This window comes from Oreochromis aureus, linkage group 2 (assembly GCF_013358895.1).
Source record: "Oreochromis aureus strain Israel breed Guangdong linkage group 2, ZZ_aureus, whole genome shotgun sequence".
Taxonomy (NCBI): domain Eukaryota; kingdom Metazoa; phylum Chordata; class Actinopteri; order Cichliformes; family Cichlidae; genus Oreochromis; species Oreochromis aureus.
The window spans coordinates 2,266,353-2,286,304 of record NC_052943.1 but is presented as its reverse complement, the minus strand read 5'-3'; the positions used below and the strand labels follow the sequence as shown (position 1 = coordinate 2,286,304).

Here is a 19,952-nt window from a genome sequence, read left to right as displayed (position 1 = left end):
ATGCAAAAAGATCAAAGCTTAATCTGAAAATTACTCATTTTGACAAAACCTGTAACTTATGTTAAAATCAGTTTATGTCTCATTTGCTATAACTTCTGTTGCTGCAGGATCAAATTCTTCTCCGTGGTACTGAAAATAGTATTGCATTTGAAATTCCAGCATCGTGACATGGCTGTCTTAATGACTTAATGCTACTTTGCATGACTTGGCATATGTAATTCATATTTACATGCAACAGTGAATTCTTAATTTAGCCATGCAATATGAATGAAAAGGGAGAAAATGAACCTTTGAATAATTGAGGGAAAATTGTTGACATGAACATAAATTACAGGAGCAATTTGCTTTAGCGATGTGATGTCTTGTAAAAGGAAGCAAACCAAAACACAGTACATAAAAGTAAAATATAATTTATTTAAAAATATATTCAATAAAACAATCATTTACATGTAAAAGAAGACGAGGGTTCCCACAGTGGATTACGACACTGAGGTTTCAACAGGAAAAAAGAGAAACATCTTTGCCTTCACAGTAACTTACATTTAACTTTAACCAAAGCAATAAATTAAAACCAACTTTGAACTCAAAGTTCAGTGAAAAATTGTTTGGATTGAGACATGCAGTCAAAATCAGAAGGCACCTCCAAATCTTAGGAGACAAGGTGCTACGTTGCCAGCCGCTCCCTTCTTATCACATGGTGTAAACACTTCAGCGTGTCCGATGTTTCTGGCCGTATCCAGCGATCGGTTTCTATAGAGCCCTGACGATTATGAAGAGAAAACCGCGGAGGCGAGTCGTCGTCGTCAGACAGATCCAGCGGTGCTGAAGAAAAACAAGTGAACACAGAAAACATAAATCTTCACTGTGTTATTAACAAGCTGGAAACAGGCGGCTACAATGCATCCTTTATATAAGAACAAATATTTGCTTAATATATATTGTTAGTTACTTACTGAACTGAGCAAACTTCAAACCCATTAAAAATGCAGAATTTTATAATGATCGATATATTAGACCATGAGCTTCATATTCCTGAAGATCAGCAATCCTGGTCTGGGCTTTTATACAACGAGAAACTTATTTATACAAAAAATATGAAGTCGTACCAGCTGTGTTGCCACGACGACTGAGAGCCTGATGACCCGTCCTCTTCTGGTTTCTCCATTCCCCATCCTCATTCTGCCGCTGTCTGGTTACTGCGTGGTCGGAGTAATCATCATGACGACCAACAGGGTGGCCAGAAGCAGCTCGCTCCTGAAAAAAGTTAAAACTTCAGCAAATAAACTTCGTGTTTGACCAGGACTCGCAGATGGTTTTTAGGAAGAATACCTGTGGGCGCTGTGACTGTCTGGAAAGCCTCCTCCTCTCCCGGGCCGACAGCTGACGAGTCTTCTCAGGTTCTGGGGTTTGCAGCACTGACGAGCCATCGCCTAGAGGGTCTTAACACACACAACGAAAGTCAGTCATTTCAAACATCGCCGTAACTTTTTATGTGATCCTTGTCACTTAAAGCATCCTCAACATTAAAAAGTTCCAGATGTCATTTTGCAGTACACAATTTGGCCCCAATAAAATATAAACTTTCTCAATAATAAGATACATCCAAGTGTGCGTCATACTTCTCCAGCATGAGCTGAACAACACTTAAACATGAGGCACAACCAGCAGGAGGTAAATTATGTTTGTGATCCAGAGAACAAACGATGTCAGTACTGTAACAGCTCAAAGAACTGTCTGCCATGAAGACTCGGGTCTTGTGAAGTCAGTGAAACGCCTGCAGCTCTATGGCTCAAAAGGAGAATGTGGATTTCACCGGCAGTAAAATGCTTTTATTTCAGCATGTCTTACCAATGAAAGCACTCTCTGACTCCAGCAGAGAACCTCTTGCAGATCCCCTGGTCTCGCTCCTCTGAAATACACACAGCTCTTTTCACAGTTCCACTCTAATAACTACAAGCTGGTGGATACGGTACAAATCACAGGATTTTTGTGCAGCTTAAACATTATTTCTCACCAGTAGATCATTTTCCTGTGGTGGGGACAGGTCGAAATAATCTGCAACACAAGTAGGATATTCTTTATTATCAACAATGGATGGCACTTTGGGCCTGGACCTGCTGTTGAAAAGTAATAACAGGGTAAAAAAATATTTGAAATAAAGTCTGACCGTCCTGGACCGTAGACCTCTGGCTGCTCAACTGGTGATATGAATCCCTGTAGTCCCGCCTCCGTCTGCTGGTCCCACCTACTTCCACTAGTTTAGGATCTTCGCTGGAGCCCAACCTCGATTCTTCATCTACCACATTAGAAGTAAATGTAAACCAATAATAGTGAAGTAATGTTGGTTATTAAATGAGTACAGTCAACACTTTGAGATCACTGTGTTACCTCTGTACTTGAGCTGAAGGGAGTCGTGGATCCGTAACAAATTTCGTGGCTCTGTATATCTAGAGTTAGGCCTACGAATCGGAGCCTGGAGCCTCAGCCTGGCCATATCAAACACATCCACCACAGGACGCTCGCGATACCTGGAGGAATGGAAACAGGTGTACACACAGAAATATCAGTTTCTATGAAAAGCAGAGCACACTTTAGTCTTTTGTCTGAGTTTGGCTTGTTCTGGTAGACAATGCCGAGGATCAACGACGGTCAAAGCGATAAGCAATAGGTCGCCAAGCTTTTTAGCTCATTTCCATGATTCAGTCATTCATCTACATCTAGTCTGCCTCGCTGTAATTTCATGTTGCATCTCCACATATACCAACACAAACATGTCTGGATGTTTATGCTCGCGTGTGCAGAGTGGCACACTGACTCATTATGATCAAATGAGAGATGAGATGGAGGTTATTTCTGACTGCTGGTTTGATTTTTAAATTATAACTCAGTAAGTCTGCACTTGCACAGACGCTTGTTTATCTCATCTCCTCAACTCCCACCCACCCCACCGCCCACCAGCTGCTTTTGTCAGTGGAAAACTTGTGTGTGAGGACAGTACAATGAAGAATGAGAAGAGAGAAAGGGGAGAAATTGTAAACATACAGAATCAGACTGTACAAGCACAACTATACAAAGCGTTAACAGCCACTTGCATCTCTTCAAGTGGTTAACGTAAATACCCAGTCAGCCAATCACATCACAAAGGGAAGGAAAGGTGGTTTAGGTCACTTTGAACATCGAATAGTTGGTGCCAGACAAACTGCTCTCAGTATTTCAGTAACTGCTCATCTGCTAGAATTTTCCCACACAAGTGGGAACCAATCAGCTAAGTAAAGACAAATGACAGTCCATCATTACTTTAAGAACTGATGGTCAGTCAGAAAATTGCTAAAATTTGTCCACTTGTTGTGTAATGTGTCCACCAAGTGCAGTCGCAAAAACCATCAAGCTCTACGATGAAACTGTCTCACATGAGGACGCCCCAGGAAAGGAAGACCAAGAGTCCCCTCTGCTGCTGAGGAGACATTCATCACCAGCCTCAGAAATCTCATGTTAACAGCAGATTAGAGCCCAGATAAATGCAGCACAGAGCTCCAGTAGCAGACACATGTCTACATCAGCTGTTCAGAGGAGCCTTTATGGTCAAACAGCTGCTAAGAAACCACGACTAAGGAAAAGCAACAAGCAGAAGAGATTTGTTTGGACCAAGAAACACAAGGAGTGGACATTAGACCAGTGAAAATCTGTGCTTTGGTCTTTGGTCCTGTCTTTGTGTGACCTAGTAAAGGTGAACGATGGTCTCTACATGCATGGTTCCCACCGTGAAGCATGGAGGAGGTGTGATGGTGTGGGGGTGCTTTGCTGGTGACACTGTTGGGGATTTACTCATAATTGAAGGCACACTGACCCAGCATGGCTACCACAGCGTCCTGTAGCAACATGCCATCCCATCTGGTTTACGTTTAGTTGGCCCATCATTTATTTTTCAACAGGACAATGACCCCAAACACACCTCCAGGCTGTGTGACCGAGAAGGAGAGTGATGGAGTGCTGCGCCTTATAGCCTGGCCTCCACAGTCACCTGACCTAAACCCAGTGGAGATGGTTTGGGATGAGATGGAGCGCAGAGTGAAGGCAAAAGGACCAAAAGGACCAACATGTGCTCAGCATCTCTGGGAACTCCTTCAAGACTGTTGGAAACCATCTCAGGTGACGACCTCATGAAGCTCATGGAGAGAATACCAAGAGTGTGCAAAGCAGTAATCAAAGGCCTGACGGCTATTTGGAGGAATCTAAAATATAAAACATGTTTGGAGTTATTTCACACTATTTTGTTTACTACATAATTCCAAATGTGTTCATTCAAAGTTCTGGTCCCTTCAGTGAAAATCTACAATGTAAATAGTCATGAAAATAAAACCATTAAATAAGAAGCTGTGACCAAACTTTTACTGGTATTGTAGCTCAATGCGAATGATAGTGTGTATTAAACACTCGGTTTCACTTGAGCTCTTTGCATTTGCTAACTTCACTCTTCTTCATGGCTTTCTGAAGGACAAACAACAGCACATCTAAGAGCAACCTGTAACACAGTCCCCTGGTGACAACATGACAGCAACAGCCTGCAAAGCTGCTCGTCGACAAACACAGAGAAGAACACTTCTGGTGGTTACAATATGAAATATCTAAGTATGCAATGTGCATTAACTGATGCACAGCTAAATCCAATATGTAGTCTGATAAATGTATATGCATCCATTAGTATGCCAAAGGTTACAGCATGAGTGATGAATGTGTTTTACCTGTTATTCAGAGGAGACTCTAAATCCTCCCAATCCGCCTGCTGCAGGTCACCTTCCAGGCGTTTTTGTTCATTGCGGAGCTGCCGACGCAATGCTGACAGCTCACTGAACAGATCGCAACGGTCTCCTAAAACACACACAGTCAATAGCTGAAACTGTGTTTTCAATATCATTACCCTTCTCAGCACCAACCTTCGCCCACTACAAAACGTTAAAGGAACACAGCCGAGTCAATGTGTAAGAAAGGACGGATCACTCTAAGTGTCAAAGAAAATTTAACACTGTTTATGGGAGACTGAACCCAACACAAAGATCCTGCAGATATGATCAGAGGCGTCTATGTTTGCTCTCACACAGTACCTGCAGCTCGCAACTGGTTCCTACAAGCAGGGACGGGAGGGGACTGCAGACCGGACAGAGACCGCTCCTTAAAAACAAAAAGAATAATTCATGAAGGATTTTAGCAGAAAATATTCTATTACAGAGAACTAAACTAAACGTTTTCTAACTTTTAACTAAACTGGACCCAGAAATGTTTTAAAAACAGTGCAGATATAGTAGCCTGTGTTTAAGCCTTTCAAATATTAAATACACAACACTGCTGGTAACGTTGTCATTCAGTCATGGGTCACTTTTACTTTAATGCCTTTCACAGCATCATTCATCAAAGTACAGATGTGATCTGTGCAAACGCTTGTAGAAAAGACTTGTTGCAGGTAGTTAGCACCGGCTAACTGTGACCTGAGTAACTCTGAAAAGTTATGCATAAGAGACATGACATTAATTTGTTCATGTGTAGCAGGCTGAAACTGACACAGTAAGTGTTACTCAGTGTGTGTGTGTGTGTGTGTGTGTGTGTGTGTGTGTGTAAGAGACTTACAGACGATGGGACTGTAGAGTGTTGGCTGTCAACAGTGGGAGGTCTGGGGGTATACTGGTGAATACCACATTTCTTCTGCAGAGTGGGGATTGGAGGTGAGGGTTCCCTGTGGACCTGAAGACACACAGCTTGTGATTTACTACATAACACTTTAAAATACTACAGTTAATATAAGCCAACTGATTATTTGAAATTTATTGTTCAGAATATTTGGACGTTATTCCAAGAAGGGTATAGCAGTGTAGTCCCTACAAATGGTGACTACTTTCATCTTGACCTAAAAGCAAGATTGATCTCACACACACACACACACACACACACACACACACACACACACACACACACACACACACACACACACACACACACACACACACACACACACACACACACACACACACACACACACACACAGCTTTATTTAATGAAACATATTGATATAAAAATTGTTTCATTTTATTTTTTCCCCATCACCATGTTTATATTGTTCTACTGTTAATAGCATTTTGGTGCTTTGAGAATATCTTTTTCAGAAACCATCATGCCAGTAAAGCATGATTGAAGTGATCTGTACTGAGTGAGAGTGTCCTGAGTGGAATCGGCGACGGCCATTTTCATCTTGAAAGCTAATCAAAGGAAAGAAATTGAAAGAAGCAGCTGTCGCTCAGGAGGTAGGTGGCCCACTAACCACGGGGCTGACAGGCTTGTCCATCTGTCAGAGTGTCCTTGGACAAAACATTGAACCCCAACTAATTGCTCCCAGTGCTCACACCAGCACCATGCATGGTAGCTGAACTCCACTGGTGTGAGAATGGATAAACCAAATAGTGGCACTGTTTGGTATTTGGATCAAAATACTGAAGGGGTGTCTTCAAATAATTCAAGTGACCACAGAGACACATACAGTATTTGTATGTTGGTGGTCAGCTGGTCTTTGTAGTTATGTGTGTCTTGAAATATGAAACACAAATACAACACCTGAGCATATATTTGGTCACATGGAGGATGATGACTTTTATTCTTGAACATCAAATGTCTGCTTCGCATCTCATATTTCTCTAACTGTTCCTTGTACAAACTGACTTTAACCCTGATAGTACTGCAAATGATTGTGTTTCACAATAAGTGTAAACAGTTAACAAAAATGAGAATTTCGTAAGTCGAGTAATCGAGTTCATTTTGTTCATCTGGACTCAGCGAGATCCAACCTCGAGGATCGGGTCCCTCAGCACAAAGACCAGTATAGTAACTGGACTGGTATTTACCGTTCTGCCCAATTTAAACACTCAAAGCACTTTCTCAATCACCCAATCTATCCATGCCTAAGCACTTTCCAACACACACACACACACACTCCTGAGATACTAGCCCTGGAGTTCAAGTGCCAAAGCATTGAAAAACCAAACAACTTCTGGCTGAGCAGATGGCTCAACACAGAAGAGCTACCTCATCACGCCGGGACTCAACCGGCTATTTACCAGCTCATAGTGACTCCGTCTCTGTCCAGGAGGTGTACAAGTTCATCACTGAAGCAGGATCACAGAGTCACGGAGACCATTTATGTGAAAAGGGAATGAGCGTCTCTGACCCACCGAGGGGGCTAAAATGGATCTTTCACCATGTTACAGTCCTGTGATTTCAGCCATTCCCCAGCTTTTTCTGATCAGTACTCATAGTGATTAATGATTGGGACAATTTGCTTTCTGGGATTTTGTTACCTGGATTATTAAGTAGGCATCAAGTCAAACAATGGACAGTGTGATAGCATTTGCTGTACACCTGTGAACTGACCTCTTCCACTCGTGCCTGTCTCTCGCTCTCATACTGTCTCCTCAGTATCGCACTCTCCTTCTCCTCTGCTTCCTTCTTTATCCTCTCAGCTTCCTTCTTCCTCTGTTCAGCCAGCTGAATCAGCTCCTCATTCTTGGCCTTTTGCTGAGAGAAAGACAGTAAAATATTAGAGGAAGTACACAAGACAAAGATTTAGCGAAATGAGAAAGACTTGCAATGTGTTATAAGTAGAGACCATCACAACATCCACAATCCCCAGCAACATGCTTTACAGTCCAACCTGTGTGCACTTGTTACTACATGCGTGTTCACTCTGTAGGGGTTGGCCAACGCCCATCTCTGGACTCTATTTTCAATTCAGCTACACATCTGCACAGTTTCATGACTACATCTTGCACAGCACGGAAAAGATCGGTCAACAGAGAGGCATAAAAACACCTGCCAAAGTACTCAAAGTGACTTAGTCAGAGAGGAAGCCTTTCTCTCCTTCAGATTTTAGCTTCTCACCTCCATTTCCTTTCGTTTCTTCCTCTCTTGCTCCTCCTCGTACTCCCTCTGGATGCGAGCCCTCTGCTCTGCCAGCCTCTTCTCCTCCTTCTCTTCCTCCATCCTGATTCGTTCTCTCTCTTCTGCCCTTTTACGCATTTTCTCCTCGATCTGCAAACAAATGCAGGCTGATCAAGAACTAAACCATCAGTGATTTTCAACAACACAGCATAGCATATAATACCGACAGGAGAAATGCCCCCAGCTGCGTAGCCTTGTACCTGCTGTTTGAGGTAAGCTTTGTACTTGTCCTGCTCCTGGAGCTGTTGCTCTGTGGGCTGGCTGGCAAATACTTTGCCTCTGGCAAACTGCGGTGTTTGTACATGGGTGAAACCTACAAAACATGAAACAGATCTTTCAAAATAAAAGTATCAGTCTCAATGCTGTTGTTTCTGGATATTCTGATGTGCTACTCGGTGGTGATGCCAGTTTCTGAACAAATAGCCAGTTTTCTATGCGTTTTATAGCCGTGTGGAATTTTCTCCCTTCAATCAAGATTTAAATACCACACTGTAGTTTTCTCTGGGGCTTCAATGGAAATAATTTTAGCTTACAAGTGTCAACTTTTCTTTGTGTTATTGAGAGCGCAGGCTGTGATGTCAACAATAATCTGATAGCAAAACAAAGCTAAACAAAGCAAAGTCATATTTCTAGTGGTATGGATGCCACACTACCAGAAACCCTCTCATTGGGGTCCAGGTGCTCAGTCCGGCTGGCTGCCGCAGCAGCCGTGGCTCTCCTCTGCCGCTGCTCCGGGTTGCTGTACGCCTCCTCGTTCAGCTTGTGCATCTGACTGAGATCAGCTGCAGAGTCAGGCAGAATAAGTTAGAACAGCTCGTCTGAATTCGTAACATGCTGCACACTATAAAAAGACGGTGCACAGCGGGACATACCAATGAGATTTCCAGTGCTGTCCCTCAGCGGCGCTCCTCCTCCGCCTCTCCCCCAGGGCTGGTGGTTCTTCATGTCAGCCTCCAGCTGAGCCTCGTAACGCTCCCTCTCCTCCCTCTCCTGACGCCTCCGCTCCTGTTGCTCCTGGATCTAACAAACAGTATTTCTCAGTTTATTCAACACTCATCAAATGTCAGCGATCAACAACTATGTTCCCAAGACACTGTGAAATGTTCTATTTTCACCACAACTATCTGGCCAATTGATGAAGACAGTAAGCCTCAGTGATGAATGTTACCACCGTTTTCTCATTAAATGTGTCAAGATGCCTATTATATAAATTCAAAAACATAAAAAAAAAGAAAAGTAAAACTGAATATCTTATGTTGACTTCATGTGTTCCAAGTTTTACATTTCAGCTCAGTTTATCAGAAGCTTTCAAACATAGGCTGCAAATATGGAACCAAAAAAAAGCAGAAGAATTAAGTTATTACTGCACCGAACGACAAGGAACCAAAGCACAGCGAGGAACTACCTGGAAAACATTTTAGGGAGTCTGCAGTGATCTTGTATGCTAGAGAGAAGACCAGGGAAAAATGCACGCTAAGCAGAAGGAAAGAGGATTTTCACAATAAAAGGGGTAAGGGCGGGATTTGGTTATGAAGTAACTGAACAGAGGAGGATCTCAGAATTACTTCTACAGCTACTCGACTAATACAGAAGGACCTTTTGATTCCATATAACTTACATTACTTACATTACATTACACTAACTAACATCTATTTTACCTTGCTGTAAAGCTCGCCGTTTCCACTCGTGGAAGCTTCCTGTCAACACATCACACGCTAAGATGCAGTGAAATTTCATTACCTTCAACTCTCTACCAATACTGTTTTCAGCCAAATAACAAAGGAGGAGCCCAGCAACATCATCACCACAAATGTCTGTGATGGCCAAATTTATTTACCTTTAAATATGAACAGTTCTGAATACTTCTCTGGTGATTTAAAGCCCCCACCCCCCCTACCTGTTGTTTCAGAGCATCCCTGTAGCTCAAAATCCTTTCCCTGGCTGATCTGGATCTCTCTGAAGGGAATATGTTGGCTTGTGATGGCCCAGTAGCCGTCTCGTTGCTGGGCCTGTTGGAGTAGTTGAGACCCGATGAGCACTTTGGTTGGCGTGTCTTACTACCATGTCTCACAGCAAACACAAACAGGAGTTAAAGCCACGTCCTTACCATTCTGTTGGAGACTAAAATGAGTTTATTTGGCCTGAGCAGGATGCACTAATATGATTGTGTGCGTGTAGGTATAACAGATATAATTACTGCCATCTTGGCTTCTAGAAAACTGTAAGAGTAGATATTTACTGCATAGGAGGCTCTGGAAAGCTGCTGTCGCTGTGCTGGCTGTGAGGGCTGTGGTTACCAAGCTGGCTGGGCACGGCTTCCCCCGGCGGTACATTCCAGTAGGGCGTGGGAAAGCCAGCACCAGGAGCAGGCATGTGCCCATCTGAAAGAAAATCAATCACATAATAAGCTAACAGTAGAACACCTGTCTAATATACCAGTTATACTCTGATCACATTTTCTAATGTAGACCAGAAAGTGTTTTTACTCCCGTGTAACAGAGACCCGGACTTACAGTAGGCCATGTTTGGATCAAGCATGCTTCTGTTGGCGTAGTAGTGATGTGGCTCTATGTAGGAGCTTCTGTATGCATCGCTCACTGAAGGAGGTGGGCGGGGATGAAACAGAGGATATCTGGGGAGGAACCATTTCAAAACATGTGATTTGTAACTAAATAAAATAATAAATCCTGAATGAATTTCTGGATTCAGCTGGGACTGGGACTAGTTAGTGTTTTTTTTAAGTGTCTTAAAAGGGTTCATGAAGACCTGCAACAGTCAATCAAAAGAGTTTCATTCTAGTTTCTCTTTAAGGTCCTTTTCATTAACTGCAGTTGGGGCTGTGCGATATGACCAAAATCTCATATCCCGATAGAAGACATTTATCGTCCCGACAACGATATGTATCACAAAAATTTTACATTATCTGTGAACTCTGTGAATCTCAGGCAACTCGACTTGTGTGAAGTGTTTTCAGCTGGGCGTCGTGTACCTGGAGTCGAGTGTTACATAAGTTGAAACGGCCACAATTTTCTTTGTGAGTATTTATTACACGGCATGCTGCCTGTTCTAAGGTTTTTTTAGCACCTGACGGCTCTTTTTAGCTTCTCGTCCGTAAACACTCTGCACACTATTTCACGTGATTCAATTTATTTTGAAAAATCTCATATTCTTCAACTTTATTGTGAAAGGTTTATGTGGAAAATAAACATGCGGACAGCGGAGCCACGCGATCGTTGTTGCAACGCATAAAAACAGTCGCTTGTCCGTCCGTAGTGTGGTTATATTAAATATAAGAAAAAGGGAGAACTTCAAAAATTTTTACAGTGACCATCAAAACGATGAAAAAATATTGCCGTAAACAGTTTATTTTGCGACACCACAAAACAAACGATAGCGTATAATATGAAACGATAGACGTTTTCATATCGTCATCCGATATATATCTTTATATTGAACAACGTTAACTGCAGTGTTGGTCGATTCTGCCGGATCCAGATTCTTAACACACAAACACATACTGGACACTGATTCCCAAAACAAAACGCTGTATTATCATTACTGTTTTGATCTCACTGACATGGGCCTTTATATTCTGTTTACTCTTCCACAGCTGCATTCAGTTCATTTAAACATGTCCTGCTGATGCTTCTTCACATTAAAACTCACATTGGACTGATTACAGCATGACATCATCGCTATTATTAACTGACTTCTTTATGCAAACAATGCAGACATATTTGGCTCCACTGTCAACAAACTTGCTGCTCAAGTGTTGCCTCCTGTCCTAATCTCAAGTGTTGCATTATGAAATCATTCAGACTGGAACTGATGTAAAGTTTCGTATTACTACCTAGGGATGTCCATGGACGTCACAGGGTTGGCAGGCTGGCTGTTGGGAGGCAAACCACCTCCAGCTAAGCCCAGGGCAGAGCTATACTCCAGCAAAGGGGACTGGAAGGCCACGTGAGCCTGCTCGGGGGGAGGCATTTCCTTCTCTCTAGCACCAATCTTCTCGATGTCAGGTAGAGCACTTGATGATGATCTATCACCTGTGGTTACAGGATCTGACACCTGGCCACCTTTTCTTCTGCTCAGTCCAAACTGTCTGATTCGGTCCGGCTGGATAAAGAAACAGCTGATAAATATCCAGTATAAACATTCTCAGAGTAAAGGAGAGTTGCTTACGAGCTGTAAGCTGACCTGTTTCTCAGGGTCATTTATTCCTGTTGCTGCGACTTTCAACTCGAAATCTTTTTCCCTGAAACAAAGACACAAACAATTGTCCGCTTGTATCCATTTCTGCATTTCTGCAGCCTCTGCAAGTCATAACTAAGTGCCTAAAGTGGTGAAATATTTAGGGCTTCTAGTGAGCACCATAAATAAAGACGCACCTCTTCTTGTTGCGGTGCTGCTCAGCTATCTGCTCCTGCAGCTCCTGTCGGTAGCGCTCCTTCCTCCTCTGCAAAGCCTCACGTGTATCAGCTGTTCCTGAAAACACGGGACCGCATCTGAAACCTTGAATTCATTTTCAATAATTCTTTTTCACATTTAAAGATTTCATAAGTTTTTAACTGTATTTTCAGAGGAAGTCTTTTTACCTATTAAAAGACCGGTGGCAAACTCAGCATCTGCAGATTTGTTCCGCACTCTGGATGTCTGTCCATCTCTGGTAACACCAGCTGAATCTTCCCTAAACACACAAATAAAATGAGAAAGAGGTCACTATCTTTAACACTATTTTTATCATAAACACATAAAGCAACACTACAAAAACAAAACAACTTCTACCTGCCATCGGTCTTTGTAGGTCGTCTCTTCTCATGATTGCCATTAACTGCCATACGTCTCGTGCCTTCAATCAGCTCCAGTTCATCTTTACGCTCCTCTTCCTCTGACTCTTGGTCCATTGGCCTCCCCAGCCTGTCTCGATGCCTCATGAGTGCTGGTGACTGCCTCTCTTCATCCTCAGCTAGGCACAGAGGCCTGTGTAGCGTTCTGCTCTCCTCTGTTATAGTAGCTGCGTCCTTCTGTTTGAGCACAGACAGGTGTGGCTAAAGGACACACCATCAGGGTACACCCTGGACAGGTCGCCAGTCTGTTGCAGGGCTAACACACAGAGACAGACAACCATTCGCACCCACATTTGCTCCCGCATTCACACCTATGGGCAATTTAGATTAATCAATTAACCTAACCCCACAAACTGCATGTCTTTGGACGGCGGGAGGAAGCCGGAGTACCCGGAGGGAATCCACGCAAACACGGGGAGAACATGCAAACTCCACACAGAAAGACCCCGGCCTGATGGTGGAATTGAACTCAGGACCTTCTTGTGCGGCTTGTGTGCGAACCACCATACTTGTTTTGTCATGTTAGATGAAATCAAGTACAGTAACAAAGCTACTGTCTGATCTTTCATTATCACATCAGAGTGGATTAATGGACTGTCGAGCTGTCACTACTGCATTTGTACGAGTATCACTTGGAGTCGTGCTATTTCAAAGTTTACAGCTTTAAATTGCTTATAAAGTTAGATGAAAGCCTTTATTGTTGTAACAGTTTACTAGGGATGGGCACCGGTGTCTGACATAAACGGTAGTAACCAGACCGAAAAGCAGCGCACATTTCGGTGTTTTATTTCGGTGCTTTTTTTCCTGAGATGTCATACACTTTGGATTCTAGCCAATCATTTTACCTTTGCAAGCGTAGTAGGCGGGGCCAGGTACGTACGTTCTTTTAGAGGAGAGCTACAGACTAAAAATGCCCAAGGCGAAGCGGTCAAAAGTCTGGTTGTACTTCACAGCAAAAGATGCAAACTCAGCAGCCTGCAACAAGTGCTTTAAGCTGATACTGTGATACTGTCAAAGGAGGTAACACCTCAAATCTGATGAAACACCTGGATGCATAGCGTTTTTTTTAAAGCCGAGAAATGCGCCGTGTTTGATAGCTTGCTGCGAGACCTCACACCGTGCACATCTACTGCGGGTGTGGTGCCTGTTATCGGACCTGGAGTTAGCAACATCCCCCAAAAACCCGAAGAGTAGAGTCCTGGTCCCTAGCCCTGTCAGTGTAGCAGAAATGATGAGGATGATGATGGCAGCAGCAGCCGTTCTTCTCTGCGTGAGTAGCTTCATGTTGTTCGTGTGTAATTTACGTTGAGTAGGCTAACCACATTATTACATTAATGCATGTAAGGTGAACTAGCAAACACCATCGTAGTTACATGCGGCTGTCTTCTTGTTTGATGGCAGATACTCCCTTCACCCTGGCCAAAAAGGCTAAAATGACCAAAGAAAAAGTGGGAAACAGTTAAACATGAGAGGTTTTTGGACAAAGTTTGTGTTTTTTCCATTGTTTAAGCACTGCTTCCAGCCAAGAGTGAGACCATATATGCCCTATAGCTGCAGAAAAGGCTAACATTGTTATCTTTTTACAAAAAAAAGAGCTAAACATGAGAGGTTTTTGGACAAAGTTTGTGTTCTCCATTCTTTAAGCACCGGCACCGTTTCAAAAGTACCGGTTTGGCACCGGTATCGGATAAAACCTAAACGATACCCATCCCTACAGTTTACTCAATGTGTTTAGCTTTCTACGTCAATCACTGCTGTATTGTTTTAGCTTAGTTTTTAACTTTAGTCTTCACTAACATTCACATGGTGTTTGTGCACATATTGAGGGGTCTCCATCTTTTATACACACACTGAAGCCCTGAACGTTTCTCAGCTCTGACCCAACAGAGTTGTACATAGGAAGGAAAATGTCTGTTTGATGTGTGACTGTACCAGCAACAGCAGACATTGTACTGCTGCGTGCTACATATGAAAAAGGACAGCTTCAGCACTGCCACAACATGATCCTCCCAACAATCACATGGTGATTCATGCAGGATAATGGCTTATGTAACATCTGGTAACAGTAGAAGTAACCGCTACACTAAATTGCCTGGATTGGGAATCACTGATGAAAACACGTGTGGGCTCTTTCACAGTGCATCTTAACTGTGTTTATAGTCTTTTGTGTTTATAGTGTTTTGGTAAACAACCGTTTTATCCCAAATGAACAAATGAGAAAATTCTTTTCAGCAGGACTGTTGTCATCTGCCATCCACTTTGGCAGCCAATCAGTAATAATGAGAAAGTATCTTCATTTTCTGCTATTAATAATGAAAAACATCCACACAGTCACTGTGTTCGGCCAAGCATCTAATCTTCAAATATATTAAAATCATAAAAGACATTAAGACAATTACCTTGACAGGCCTCCTGTTATTGAACTGGAGTAATGGTCCTGCAGTCTCAACAGGTTCAAACTGTTTTTTCTGTAACATAAAATAAAAGCAGAGATGAAACAGGAAAGAAACGCTGGTGTAAACTTAATGAGCAGATTGTAGCTAGAATCTAAAAACTGGCTTTGATGCTAGAGCTGCAACCTCAGGTGTACAGATAGGTACGCAACAACGCTAATGTTTACAGTCACGTGTGTAATATTTCATTTGTGTCACTGTATTTACATGGAGAACAACTGAAACTGTCTTATTTTTTACTTTTTAACACAGGATTAGCAACATAAACAGGCCGAGCAGATGTTTTAGTTGGGTTTCTATGTTTCTTATTCCTGACTGTCTTTCAATTGCCACACAACTTTGTCATATTTGTGACACAGCATGACGAGCTCTTTATACAACATGCCTCATTCACCCAATGTGTCCAAGTCCTTTCTATCTAACATCACATTCACACTTTGGGGGTTCAGTGGAGTTCAGTATTTTGCCCAAGGAAGACATCGAATCACCAACTGTCCGATTAGAGGATCTGTCCTACCTCCTGAGCCACCGCCACAGAAATCTGTCTGCAATCTCTCTCAGAACTATGTCTAAAAAAAATTTAGTTTATTGAACAGTTTCTCACCAATAAACTGCAAAGAAACAATGCTCCATTTTATTCTAAATCCTTATCCAGCAAACCTTTCCACGATGGGGAGAAAACCCCCACTCAGCACAGTCACACACATCTAAAGGTGTGACCTGGTCAGGCAGTCAGTTGGTGAAATTTGCCTCCTTACTGGAGATTTATACTTGAGCGGGAAATTCATGATATTGCTACATTGTAACTGCAAAACCAACTGAAACCCTACATTGCAACTAAAGTGCACCTCCTTGGAAATTTAACTACATTTCGAGAATCAATCTAAGGCCTCACAAATGTTAGCAAATTGCTAGAGGGGACTGATATAGGAATGGATGTGAGGATATGTACAAATTAGTGGACAAACTGGAAAAAAAAAGGAAGATGACAAAGAGTGGGGACCCAGGTGGGGGAAAAGTCCCAGCATTTTATTTGTAGCTATCGGCTGGCATCATGTATAAAACACAATCACGATTTACTTAATGGATAATGTAGCACACACAAGCATAAATGCCAGCAACAATTTCAGCCACTTACATCAGTAAAGTCTACAAAGATTCCCCACAGAAGTCTAAGTCAGCCTCAGTGATGCTAGCAGCTCTCTTTAGGCTGTGATGATAGTGCTGGGTGAATTGTGACAAACTGTGATGTTTGGGTCTACTAAACCCCAACAATTTATAGAATGGAAACAGTTTGATACCTGAAAAATTCTCAGAAAATGAAAAAGATATGTGATTTTTTTTGTAAACCTGAGACAAGCGATAGCTAACTTCCAGCATAAAAGTATACATTTAGAATAAGCATTTGACACATATAGATTGAAAACTCAAACTCACTACAGTGTTACACACACATAAACAGGGCAGTGTGTGGCAGTCACCTCAGTCATGTAGCGCCTGTAGTCCATACGAAGCTCGTGCTGCAGCCTCTGTTTCTTCCTCTCGTACTCCACACCAAGGGGGAGACCCACACTGCAGCTCTCCTCTGAAAACACATAACATTTAACAGAGATAGAAGGTAAACAGTGTTATGCAAAACAAATCTCAACTGACAAGTGAAATACTTAAATAATATTTAACTTAAAGTATGAACTGACGTGACAAATTGTGGCCAGGATCTATACCTCTTCCCTGTGCTTTTGACTTAGGAGGGATGTTCTCCTTAACAGTAGACCCGTAGCCTCGGTAGGGTTTTGCCTGTCAGTCAGAAGGAAAAGAAGATTCACATTACTTCTTAGTTACAGCGTATAACGGCAAAGAGGGCGGCTAAAGTTTAACTTCAATAAATGTCTTATTTGGTCTAAAATGTGTTGTTTTTCAGATGCTTATCAAAATGTTTGCCTTGAAAATTATCTATTTCTAACCCACCTTCATTTCCATGTATGGGGGGTCTTGTTGTAAACAGGCTTTATCCTCTGCCACCCTCGCCTTGTGTTCCCTGATGAAGGTATCCAGCTCGTCGTCCATCTCCATCCGGCGAGGTTACACAACAGAGTTGGAAACAACAACTTAGTCCAGCTTACAGAGAGCTCACTGCAGCGAGAACAAATGATAAAACTGTATGTTATACAGGGTTCAGTACATCACGGCCGTCACTGATATGAACTGCAGCACACATCGGTTCGCATGCAAGTCGGTTCTATCTCTTTAATTTACCGTTGTCAGGCAACCGGCGTCAAGTTCCAGGCACAGATAGCATTAACCCGCTTAACTGTATTAGCTTAGCAACTAGCAATATAATAATGCAATTAGTATGTAACATGGAAAGTGCTCGTAACTGTAACGCCCTGAACGTGTTTAGTTCGTTTAAACCGACTTAAATTGCTAAGGTTCGCTTGCTTATTAGCTTTGACTAATGGAAAGCAAAGTAAAGCTAGCAAAAACACCACAAAAACACATGAAAGCTAATCTTAGCTAATGAGCACTTGGCTCCGAGCTGCTAGCGTTAACTTTCTACTGGAACTCTGTACTGTTGTTATTAGAATGAAGTCAAACCTACCATTAAGTGGTGTATGATTGCGAGGCAGTGTTCGTTAGCTTGAAAAGGCTGGCGGTGTCTTGAGCGATTGTAATATCGCAAACAAATAAAAGTACTTCCGGTCGCAGGTGTCGAAATAAAATACTGTGTAGGAATACTTTGTGATGTGTCTGCTATCAGAAACCATTCAAATTTGAAACTATGTATCCGTGTTAATAGGAACATATTTGTTTTTTATTAGAGAATTGATTAAATCAAGTTTTCTCTGTATCTCCATTATAAGCTAGTTACGAAAATTTCATAATCGTTCACATATCACAGGCTTTTCAATCTCATGTTCTCTAGCATATCGAGAATATCTCTCCACACCGTTACATAGTCCTTATGTACGGGGTACGACCCCCCTTGGTCTTGGCGTGTGGATACTTCTTTGAGACACTCCGGCTCGCCCGGCCACGCCCCACAGGACACGTATAAAATAGCTGTGCAGACGCTACACCGGTGATTAGTGATGGTAAATTTGATTCTTTTTACTGAATCGAGTTTTAATGAGTCACTCACCAAAGTGAATCGGGTTTTTTGAGTCACTGAGTCAGTTGACCAGAGCGTGCAAAAAATGTACATTTTCACTCAAAGTTAATTTCTTTTTTTTTTCTTTTCATGTAAATCCTACTGCTAAGATGACTGATTCTAAAAGAAAACAACTATTTTATAGAGCAAAAAAGAGCAAACAAATTTCTAAAGGGAACATTTATTTTGTTTATTTTTATTTTATTAGTATTTTCCTTAAATGTGTCAAATATATATTTTCTCATCTAAATGTCCACTGAGCTGTGAGCCAGGGGGCGGTAATGCGCCTTAACATTGGTTGCCAACCAAGAAGAAGAAGAAGAAGCTGTGAGCCAGGAGGGAGGGGGTGAGTGAGGGGCTGTGTCCCAATTCAGGGTATGCACGCTTGAAGTACGCACACTACGCGTACTACGTACGGTGCGTACTTTTTTTTTTATTTATTTTTTTTTTTTAACAGAACTTTATTTAACAAACAAAGAGTATACAACATACAAACAGATGAAGTATACAAAAGAACAGAACATGAACATACAAAACCAGGGGTAAAAAGAAAAAGGTAATAATTATATGAATACACGCAAAAATTCACGTACGGTGCGTACTACAAGTACGGGAAGTGCGGAAGTGCGAGGCTTGTGACGGTCTAGCCTTCGTCGCGCTGTTCAGGTTGCCTAGCAACCATGATACTAACCGCGTGAAATGTTTCATACAGCTTTGTGTGACAGAAATGAAGGAGAAAAATGTTTTGTTGTTCATTCATTTTGTCATGACATCACTTTGATTAGTTGAGACCACAGGACTGTAAAACATGATAGTTGGGCTTCATTTCTGTACTGAACAGTCATTTCAAGATTAGTTAGTAAATAATAATTAGCTAATGTTATTCATGAGACTAAAGTCATCTCACTGTGGTAATGTTAATATAATATGGACAATATTATATGTATTGTCAGATTATATATATATATGTATATATATATATATATATATATATATATATATATGAGCTTGAACTCTGGGTCAAAGATGCAAGTACCAGTTAATTATATTTCCTATCACCTTAAATCTTCACTCTGACAGTGTATATACAGATGTATTATATATAAGAGACAAACATTGTTCTTTCAATATGTTGGCATTACTAAATTTGGCTCAATGCTTATATATATGTGTAAAAAGAAAATGTACGAGCTGTGAAAACTGTTTCTGATAGAATGAAGATCAGACTGATATATGAAATATTCCTTTATTGGGTGAGAAAATCAGACCATGTCATAACTGCTTTAAGTCATACAGAATAGATATCAGAGCCTTAAACAGGCTGACTTCTGCTAAATGGGTCAAACTGGGCAGAAAGTATAGAAACACATAACATCCTTATAGAATATGATGTAACACTATAGATCAACTTACCTCAGAATATATAAAGCATATAAACAGTTACAGCAATATGATGCAACAAACACAGCAGTGCTACTAATCCAAAATACTCAAAGCTTCATAGAACTGAAGCAAACATTT

The 19,952-nt window shown here is 41.7% G+C and overlaps 1 protein-coding gene across 6 annotated transcripts; it reads right to left on the bottom strand.

Annotated features, from left to right (window-relative positions):
• Positions 1 to 394: 394 nt before the first annotated feature.
• LOC116333960 (centrosome and spindle pole-associated protein 1-like) lies at positions 395 to 18,247 on the bottom strand. Of its 6 annotated transcripts, none has more exons than XM_039615202.1 (29): positions 17,883 to 18,247; positions 17,252 to 17,416; positions 16,981 to 17,080; positions 16,765 to 16,868; positions 15,230 to 15,298; positions 12,769 to 13,007; positions 12,579 to 12,670; positions 12,372 to 12,495; positions 12,181 to 12,238; positions 11,831 to 12,099; positions 10,494 to 10,612; positions 10,220 to 10,361; positions 9,878 to 10,046; positions 9,639 to 9,677; positions 8,853 to 9,000; positions 8,634 to 8,762; positions 8,181 to 8,293; positions 7,921 to 8,070; positions 7,414 to 7,557; positions 5,623 to 5,736; positions 5,103 to 5,169; positions 4,743 to 4,869; positions 2,389 to 2,528; positions 2,168 to 2,296; positions 2,015 to 2,055; positions 1,849 to 1,909; positions 1,330 to 1,439; positions 1,107 to 1,254; positions 395 to 822 (listed from the first exon to the last, which is right to left on the bottom strand). In XM_039615202.1, exons 2-29 carry the CDS (start codon positions 17,354 to 17,356, stop codon positions 665 to 667), a joined length of 3,408 nt encoding a protein of 1,135 aa, XP_039471136.1. In that variant the 5' UTR covers positions 17,357 to 17,416; positions 17,883 to 18,247; the 3' UTR covers positions 395 to 664. The 6 variants fall into 6 exon arrangements, with proteins under 6 accessions (XP_039471136.1, XP_039471139.1, XP_039471142.1 ...); XM_039615205.1 differs by having other exon boundaries at positions 12,372 to 12,468; positions 17,883 to 18,245; XM_039615208.1 differs by having other exon boundaries at positions 17,008 to 17,080; positions 17,883 to 18,245.
• Positions 18,248 to 19,952: the final 1,705 nt, after the last annotated feature.